This window comes from Pholcus phalangioides, unplaced genomic scaffold (genome assembly GCF_987345545.1).
Source record: "Pholcus phalangioides strain wild (caught in Gottingen) unplaced genomic scaffold, Ppha-v1.0 ptg000010l_1, whole genome shotgun sequence".
Taxonomy (NCBI): domain Eukaryota; kingdom Metazoa; phylum Arthropoda; class Arachnida; order Araneae; family Pholcidae; genus Pholcus; species Pholcus phalangioides.
The window spans coordinates 26,305,518-26,316,228 of NW_028301603.1; the positions used below are offsets into that span (position 1 = coordinate 26,305,518).

At 32.7% G+C, this 10,711-nt stretch overlaps 1 protein-coding gene across 2 annotated transcripts in view; it reads right to left on the reverse strand.

The window, feature by feature from the left end:
• Raf (serine/threonine kinase raf oncogene) overlaps positions 1 to 10,711 on the reverse strand; it is a 99,635-nt gene that overhangs the window by 63,731 nt on the left and 25,193 nt on the right. For both annotated transcript variants that reach the window (XM_089237942.1, XM_089237943.1), the window contains exons 6-8: positions 7,307 to 7,412; positions 1,632 to 1,795; positions 1,309 to 1,528 (exon numbers count right to left, since the gene is read on the reverse strand). In XM_089237942.1, the coding sequence (XP_089094068.1) occupies positions 1,309 to 1,528; positions 1,632 to 1,795; positions 7,307 to 7,412 (490 nt within the window). The remainder of the gene's footprint in view (positions 1 to 1,308; positions 1,529 to 1,631; positions 1,796 to 7,306; positions 7,413 to 10,711) is intronic.

Sequence of the window (10,711 nt, forward strand, 5' to 3'; positions counted from 1 at the left end):
TTGTGATCAAATATATACAATTGAATCCTATTTTAACAAATACAGTTATAGTAAAAATCTTGTTTTAATGAACACTTTTCTAATAATCCCAGATAAGTTTACATAGGAACAATGGAAAAGTTTGGAATTCCTTTATAACGAAATTTTGTTACAATGAAGTAATTTCTCCGGTCTCTTGGAGTTTGTTATAATGGGATTCGACTGTATATGAAGTATAAATTAATGTAACCAAAAATTATGATCAAACGACCAACTATGAACACAGACAAAATTAAAAAATTAAAAGTTACAATATAGTGCCTATGGCAGCTGTATACACTTAACCAGAAAATATACGAATGAAAAATAAGAACAAAGACAAACAAAAAATGTTTTGCAAAATGTCTGGGGAAAGGATGGTAAAATATGCCTCTTTTTCTACTTACCATCATCAGGAATGTTTTGCCCTTGGGACAATGTAGGGGTTTTCCCTTAAGAAAGATCTCCTCATTGTTCCAATTACTCTTTTTTTTTGTTCGCCTTTGTTCTGATTTTTCATTTGTATGTACAGGGTGGTAACTATTAACCACCAAATAATTACACACGATTCCTTGTGAAAAACTAACTCAGAAAAGTGTTTCCGTTTTGGGATCAGACAAGTACTCAATGAGTTGTAACATTTTTTAATTTTTGTGACATCATTTTTATAATGGTCAGTTACGTGCCAAATAACCAACAAAAGTAAAATTCTTCCTCAACCAAGGGTTGCAGGCTTTTTGAAATTGAACTGAAATATTCAATCCCATGCGTTAAGATGACACTGCATGGATGCAATATGTAAATCTTTGGAAACTTCAAAGTTGAAACTTGAAAAAAAAAAAGATCTCAAAATTGTTTTAGCAACACAATTTTATTCATTTAAACGAGACAAACCAAATGATCACAGACATAGTGCAACTTTGATTAAAACAAAGAAACATTTTTATTTTCAAGTATAAATGATTGTGTAAAAATTTGGAAAAGACACACACACACACGACAAAGAAAAAAACTGGTTTGCTTTTTCTCTATATATCATTGGGATTATACTAATGTTATATAGTTTCAAAAATGCTGTTATATGTTTGGCAAATTTGGCAGGATTTGGAAGTGACGTCATCAATTTTTAAACCATTATAACTCATTAATTATGGGTCAAATAAAAAAAAACTGAAAACACTTCTCCATATTAGTTTTCCACAAGGAATCACACACATGTAATTATTGAGTGATTGATAGTTACCACCCTGTGTGTGTGTATACATATATTATTTATTTTTTTTTTCTCACCTCAAATGTCATATCAGCAGGGTTGACCATATTGTAACACACATTAGGTGCAGATGTAGAGCGTTCTCTTTGACCAAGAGGGGGTGGATGAGGACGTGGCATATTTTGCGGAGGAGAGGATATTGATGGTTGAGGATAAAAATACTGATTTGGAAGAGATGAATAATTCTGTGTCTGTGGGTTTGGGCCGGAACTTGGCATTGTATTCATCGCTAAAAGACTACAATCAAAATGTATGAGTATAAAAATCTAAAAAATTTTTACTAAAGGATAACAAATTCATTCAATACATTTAAAAAAAAAAAAAAAAGAGAAATACTAACTGCTGGTAATAGTTATTTTCAACTCGCAGAGGCTGACAAAGAGTTGGAACACCTCCAGCACATCGTTGATGGAAACGATAGCCACACGTTTGACATCGAAATCCATGAAAAAGAAGGCGCCGACAACATTCACAGAAAGCCAAAGTGAAAAATGTTTTTCTCACCTGCAAGCATATATTAGTTTTTTATGTATTTTATAAATGAACTGAAGTGCAATGAAATAACCACAACTTTTATATATATTGAAAAACCATAATTCATAACGTCATTTTTCGACATCTAGATGAAGCCAAAAAAACAGGGAAGGTTTAAATGAGCTCAAGTCACGACCATTGAATTTCATTGCCAAATCAAATCAGAGTCACATATTACCATTATAATAGATAAATTATTGATAGAATAAATGTTAAAGAAAAATTGTACAAAAAAATTTAAAAAATATCCAGGTATAATTTCTTATAAGACCGAATACTAACAGAGAACTAAAAAACTATATTAAAATAACAAAGCCAAAATATATTAAAAATAATTTTAAAATGTGTGAAAAAAACAAAAGCTTACAAGAGAAATGTATTAAAATGAGGACATATTAAATAAAAACACTAAACACAATGCATTACCAAATTACCAAAGAGCAACTAAAGTAGCCTAAGGTTGAATAAGAATTTTATAACAAGAAATCTTGATGTTATGGAAGAAAATGATAAATTTTGTTGCATAGAACAAGTGAACAATTTGTATAATTCTATCAACTCAAAGCTCGATGAAAGCAATTTACAAGTGATTATTTCTAAGCTGAAAGAAAATAAGGCTACAGGGTACAATAAAATAACGCCTAAAATACTTAAAATAATTTCCAAATCATTATTACAGGGATTTTTCTATCTTGAGTTAAAATATTTTCATAGTTCATTCCATCTTCAAAAGAGGTAATGTGAGTGTTCTTGGAAACTACAGACCCATTTCGATTCTTCTGGTTTTTTCAAAAGATATAGAAAAATGGATAAAAACACAGTTAATCAGCTATCCAAACTATCAGAATTTTTTTGCTCCTAACCAGCATGGTTTAAAAAAAATAAAAATACAGAAATGGTTTCAACAAAAAGTTGAATTAAATGATTACTTAAATAAAGGATTTAAAAACCATAAATATTCTATAACAGTCTTTATAGATTTAAGAAGAGCATTCAATTTTGTGTACTTGAATATACTAGCTAGAAAATTATGAATAGGTATAAGAGGCAATATGTTAAAATGGTTTGTAACCTATAACAGACAACAGGATGTCAAAGTTGATGAAAAAATAAGTACATTTCAGGAAGTAAAAAAAGGAGTACCACAAGGATCTGTTCTAGGACCTTTATTGTTCTTAATTTATATCAATAATTTCTGTAAATTGAAGCTATAGGGTGTCTACCAAATACCAAAAGCAAAATTTGGTGACTTTTCTGTGACCTTTTCTCATTATACAAGGATGACGTCACTCTCCGCTACAATACGAAGGTTTTTAACTGGCTGTTGCGAAGATATATTTTGGAAAAAGAGAAAATTCAACTGCCCCTGCAGGGAATCAAACCCATGTCCTTTCACTTTCCGGGTGAATGCCTTAGACCACTAGACTACAGAGACACGAATCTCTCAATATTTCCTTGGAGCTCGTATGCACTGTAAGGGACTGTATAAGTCGCCATCTGGTGGCAGCATCAGCAGTTGTGAGCTTGGCCTGAGTCTGGCCCCGACGTTCACGTACGGTCCCTTTCAGCAAGGCCGTCATTTCAACATTTTCTAGGGGGGGGGGGGAAGCAAAGCACATGTACTCAATGTATGTATATATATACGGGGTGATTATTAAAAAACTATCCCAACATATGGGCCCCTAACTATCATACCATTCACAGAAACTGAATGAAATTTTGGCATAAGGTATTTTGAGGTATGCGCTCAAGAATGATATGGAAAACAACAGTGTCACTCTAACAGTTACGGTTACAGTGAGAAAATTTCGAAAATATCAAATGGCAACACCAAGTTTTTTGTATTGGAATGTGATCTCCATACTGAAAAACACTAAATAGCATTGGAATGACACCTGTAGCATGAAAATCCCCGGAGCTAGGCAAGGAAAAAGTAAAAAGGACTTTGCCGTGCACCAGAGCATTAATGTTCGTTTCATTCGTCACACCGTTTCTTCGGCTGAGATCCCAGCCTAATTAGTCCTCCACAAGGTCATGTGGAAAATTTGTGAAACACAATAAAATGCTTTATTTTATGCTGCTTCTCTGTCCTTATTGGTTGTCCTCACTTTTAGCCTATCTACCGCCGGTGATTTTAATGCTACAGTTGCCGTTCGAATGCTATTTAGGGTTTTTCACAATGGAGATCACATTCCAATACAAAAAACTTGGTGTTGCCATTTGATACTTTCGAAATTTTCTCACTGTAACCGTAACTGTTAGAGTGACACTGTTGTTTTCCATATCATTCTTGAGCGCATACATCAAAGTACCTTATGCCAAAATTTTATTCAGTTTCTGTGAATGGTATGATAGTTAAGGGCCCATATGTCGGGATAGTTTTTTTTATAATCACCCTGTATTTGTATATATACCATTTGTAGTGTATTTTCAAAAGCCAGGGAATGGGGGCAATGCCCCCCCCCTTCCCTGGCGAGTTAATTAACAAAATAAAAACACTTGATAAATCAATTATTTTAATCCTTTGAAACTTTCCGCAAAGCAAGATATCAATGCATATACACACACAGACATACCAACATTGGCATGAAGCCCCAGTGCTGAATGTTGAGTTTCACCACATAGAGTGTGTGTGTGTGTGGGGGGGGGGGACCCCCTTCAAGCACAATTTAAAAAAAAACGTTTATTTTTAAATTTTTAAAAAACTTTTAAATTTAAAGCTTTAAATAACCCCATATGAACTTGACCCTAAAGGCTCAAGCCACATAAGCCGCCCCCGCAAAAGCATACATGGCTACAGGTTGTTTCTCGAATGGGGAGGGGAGGACAAATGTTCACCTTCTGCCGATGGCAATAATTTTTCTTAATCTGAGGGGGGAGGGGCACAATCATCCCTATCGCCATCCCTCTCTCTATTCCTATCCATGCCTTTAACCAACTTTGCGAGGTCATCTATGCTTTAAGTAGATCATGAATATCCAATGCAATCCATTCCTGCATACGCTTTTGTGGGTCGTATATACGGACAACTGGCAACCCTAAACTACATAAAACCTCAGAGAGAAAAAAGAAATACTGAATGCCACAGCTTCTCCAAAGCCTAGATTTTAGAGAAAAAATCAAAAAAAAGATCTCTGAAGAATTATAAAAATCTGAGACCTTTACTCAAATTTTGTGACTTTTTTGGGAATTTGTGACCTTTTTCTCATTCCGTGACTTTTCCAGGACTTTCCCATGATGGTAGATACTGTTCTATTTCCAGTTCACATAATTTGTTTTCAGTTTTTATATATAAAAAATGGAACTTTAACACTTTAACAAACAAACACACACACACACGTATATATATATATATATTGTGATCTCGCTATATACGGCTGAATTATATATATTTATAACATTACTTTCTCGTTAATCTTAGATAAGATTAACGAGAAAGTAATGTTATAAACCAATTCTAACCAACCCTGTTGCATTGTAACTATAGTATGTACAGTAAACACAACTTTTAAGCAAATGATGGCGATATCTTGGGTTATATTTATTGTAAAAAAAAAGAAAGGTAGCATTCTTCTTCGTTTAAGATCTTCCATAAGTGTATTACGTTCATTTTTTCTTAAGGGGTCATCTAGATGTTAAAACTAGATTCAACTTTTGAAGATTCAATGGTAACCCCATTTTTTTCTTCCATATTTGGATTCAGAATCTCAAGAAATGCCGAAATACCAAATTTCATCAATTTCGAATGAACAGTTAGTGAAATAAAAATTATTGAAAAACGAGTGATGTAATGTTAAACAGAAACATCTTGTTTTTGAGCATAATTGCTGAAATAATATAGGTATTTCATAAATTTTTATTTTACATGATAGATTCTAACGGGCCAAGCATAATTTTGTTACTCATTTTGAATTTGGCTTTTTTTAAAATATGAGTTATGAATTATTAAAACATATATTTTTTTAAAATTTGTGAATAGAAGCATACACTAATTTTTACTTCATTCGAATCAGCATAGTCGAAAACACAACAGAATTAATTCTCATTCCAATCTGACCTCAATTTTGCGAGATATGAGCGATTATATGAAAATGACCACTTTTAGGGACCATATACTAGATATAAATTTGAAACTCATTGAAAAATTTCTCATGACAAATTATGTGAAAATGTTTAAATATGAAGCTCACAACTTTACTGAAATGGGTAATTATTGTTTTAAGTATACGGTGATACGATAAATAAGTCATCCATCCAGTATTTTTTTTCAAACATTTTTTTTTTCTTTTTAAAAATTCGAGTAAACAAATAATGAAATTTTGAAATTTTTCACTATTTCAGAAATTTGTTTCATTCCTTAGACAATATTCATGAGCTGAAATGGTAAATATAACAACGTGCAAAGAATTCACAAATTAATACCATACAATTAGATTGATTTTAATATTTATAGAGATATAAATAAATAAGATAGTTATAAATAAATTTATGGATATATCAATAAATAACGGTTCTCCCAGTAGCGTGAATCATCTTAGTGTGCCCCAAGTTTAGAGTAGTGGCTATTGGTGGAGTCGTCTCCGCTAAAACCACGACATTTCGTTTCATCCGTATTTTTTTAGAATAATTAAAAATTGAGGAATTGCAAAATGAAACAAAATTATAATATAAAATAGTGCAATGTTCAATGGAAAATTATTATATTTTTTCTGAATTGATGAAATTGTCATTACAAACAATTGCTTTGTGACACATCGTTTGAAATAATTATGGTATAAATATTCGTTCAATCATGGATATAAAGTCACTAAAATGAAGAGTAATTAAAAAAAGTTTGTTTTTCACCTCCACGAAATAAAAACTATTTTTTAGCAGCACTAAATCTAAGCACTCGCGTAGCATATGGAGTATTTATCGTTCAAAACTTGTTTGGTGTGTTTTTTTTTTCCTCCTGCAATCAACCTTGAGAAATTCAGTTTCTCAATGTTGAGAGCGTCCCCAAACACATTTTCACTCATATCTCTCTCATTTTTATACTTACGGTGATGAAATTTCATTTTTAGGATAAGTGCAATGCAATAAATCAGATAAGATGGAAAAAAATGTGGGTTTACAATGAAAATTTTGAAGTTTGAACAATAAATATGTAGATGACCCCTCATCAAGACAAATTACACATAATCGGGTAGAAAATCGCGAACCATAATGTTTGGTGGAAACCGCTTCATTCTACAACTTTTAGAAAGCAAGATATCACCATCATTCGGTTAAAAGTTGTGCATACTGTACCTCATCTAGACCTGATGGAAGGATTGCAAAATCCCTATAGCTCACAAAGTATGTGTGTGTTCATTTTTCTCTTTTTGTTTATATTGTACCGTGTTTTGATTTTCACTGTGTTTTTTGTATTTTTGGCTGACTGTGTATTTGAAATAAAAGTTCATGGACAAGTCAAACTATAAAAAATGTTCGAATACTCACAAAATTATGTGATATGCTTGTTGTAATTTTATGCCTCTCTCTCATTTCTACGTTGATTTCTTCACCTTCTAATGTACTGACATCATCATCCCAATTAACCCATATTCTAATATAGTTTAAAGCAGAAAGATAATATAAATATTACTCAAAAACAGATACTTCAACAAAATTAAGTAACAAATTTCACAGTACACACAAATTTTATAGCACTTGGAGTCAAAATCAAAAAGAATTATAGCAGAATGTGTAAAAAACTGTAATTGCAGTGACTACAATCTTAAAAAATAGAATGTTTTGCATAGAATTTTGTATTCTCGTAAAGATTTAGTCACCCCCAACTGAACAATTAAAATTCTTAGTTATCATTTCACATCTCAATTACATGATTTTATGGATATCTTGATATCTTTCCACTAATCAAGTTTTTTAGCATTATTTATCCACAAACTAATTTAAACTTTAATTTCTGGTAAAATAATAACTGGTATTTCTAAATTAATGAAAATTCATGTTCAATCAAAATAAGAATTAATGACAATTCATATTTAATGAAAAATAATCTCAGAATAAATAAAATTCTCAAATAATATAGAGCCCCTGTGCTTGACTCTTTTTTTTTTTTTTTTTCAAGCCGAGCACAACTCAGGTCTATCGCCGTGGGCAATTTACTACCTAGTGAGTTGTGCCGGAAGTGTGAGTATGTGTACCTAACAGTCTAAGTGTGTATCTAGTGTTGTGTATGATTTTTAGTGCTGCCATCTATATCTCAGAAGTGAAGTGAGTGCAGTGTAATGACCGAGTATTTTTACTGTTCGTAGGACTGTTGCTCTCTGTGGCGAGACTTTATAACGGGGAGATCGGCTCGCATTTCCGCTTTGAAGTTGGGAATCACAGAAAACAAACTTCAGCCGACCACCACTGTGGTGATGGTGGGGCTCGAACCTGGGTCCTCGCGATGCGAGTCCGTCACTATGACCACTCGACCACCACAGCGGGCCTGCTTGACTCTGAATCCTGGGCTCTGTTGGGTCCACCTGTTGTGATGATACTATAAGAATCTAGATACAGTGATGCTTCAGTTAACACATTTTTTGGCTAATAAAGATTTTTTTTTGTTTTTTTGCCTCTGCTAACTAATACAGATTCAAGATATACAGAAGACTGGATGTTGTGAAGATATTTATTATTTGAGATGTTCATTTTTTAAGGAAGGAAAAAACTCATCTCTGCCTCTACCGGGAGATACAGATTCAGCTATCTAACATTTTAGTTATGGATGCATGCACCAACATAAAACAGTTGAATCGTCAGCTAAACTTTCATGCCAATCAAAATTGATCTGATGGGTGACTGTCACTCGAGCACAAAGATAATTTTATTTCCTTACTGGGATCGCTTTTTCAGATACACCTCTTTCTGTTTTAGAGGGATTTTGAGTCATTTTATCTGAAATAAATGATTAAGCTAAGAAAAAATGCATTAAAAAAAATTAAAGCCTCAGACTTGAATGATTTCAGTGCATATGACAGGGCAATAAGACTTTTGATACCAAACTAAACACTATTGACATTCTAGGAACTTATTTTTTCCACCTGCTTGTGTGTGTGAGAGAGACACAAATGAGCTGACTATATCACATCGTACACCACCTCTCACATTTCACTATGACCCTAGTGCATAGATTTCTAACCAGTGTTCTGTGGAACCCTGGATTCTGTGAGAGCTTTTTCGGGGTTCCGCAGATTAAATCCGTGACATTTGATTTACGTTCTAATTTTTAATGAAACTTTAATAATCCCAGAACCCGGAGAACTTCCACAGAAAAGTTTCTAGTTATTGATATTTTGGTACAGCTGTTTGTTTTTTATTGAAAATTCTGAGAATGAAGTATGCAAATTAAGAAGTGGAGGCTCAGGATATCATTGATGTCGGGACAGCCTTGGGGATACCATGCCAGTTTGAGAGATATTCAAAATTAGTTTGGGTTCTGTTAAACACCCTTATTCATCAAGGGTTCTGTGGAACAACTTCATAACCATCAGGGGTTAGGTGGAAAAGCTATACTGCTTCTTAAGTGTTTTATGAAACTTTCCTTTAAATTTGGGGGCATTTCTGAAACAAATTAAACAATTTTCCATAAAAACTATAAAAAATCATGTTTTGGCTAACAAAGATTTCAGTTAACGAGTGTGATTCTGTAACGAATCATGATTGTAAGCAGAGGTATCATTGTACTTTGGGCTTTATGACAAAACTATTTTTTGGCCCGCAACGTCTGAAGGGAAACCTTTGACTAAAATGGATATCAGAAATTACTTCTTTCTTTTCACTGCATTCATGCAAGAACCAAGGACATATAAAAACTGGGGAAAAATAAGAAGAAAACTTAATAACGTACAAAATGAAACCCATAAACATGCACGATAGAAGAACAAATAGTTTAAATACAGTGAAACTTCTCTAAGACGACCACTTGGCAAAGAAATGGCCATCGGCAGAGGTGACCGCTTTCAATGTCACAAAAAATCTTATGCTCAATTTATTTACAATGTTTAGAACAATATACAGTGAAACCTCGCTACAACGACACTCAATATAACAATAAATCCCTCTAAAACAATATTTTTTTAAATCTTGTTGGAAATAACCTTTAGTCTTGTAATGTTAAACTATTCTTGACACCATGATATTCTTTACTATGATAAACCCTTCTATAACAATATTTTTTTTTAAAAATTTTCAAACCGCTATAATGTTTATTATTTTTATTAATTTTTTGCTAGAAATATCCTTCAGTAAATTTTTTTTGTTATCTCATATGTTTCAATTTTTCCGAGGACGTCTAATGATAATGGTATTGGGCATCAGCTAATTGCAGAAAGTGTTCGGTATCACTACTTTTTGTGTGATAAATCAAACTGTATTGCAATAAATCCCTTTATACAAGCAATACATCTAACTGAATTTCTTTTACCAGATAATCAATTAAAATATTTTACAGCAAATAAATACTCAAAAGCACATTTTTTGGTGATAGTAAGAATGTTGATTTAGAAAAGTTGATAACAGCAGCATGAATTTGATGGCACATAATGATAATGTTGCCTCTCGATATAAAATGATTATTCCTCTACAAAGATATTTTTCCCTTGGTCCGATATTGTTATGTACATTGAAGTTTCACTGTATTTTATGCAGAACTTGAAATACCAGATCATCTGATCAATTCCTTCATCTGTATTATCGGGGATCTGTTTTTTCTTTATAGCAAGTACTGTACCTGCTCTTTCCTCACATTTATTGCACTCCTTCACTGTTATTCTACTGAATCTGTGCATGCTAAAAAGTGAAGAAAGTATCAGCAAAGCCAAAAAACTTCCATATTCTTTACCTATTCAGTAAAGA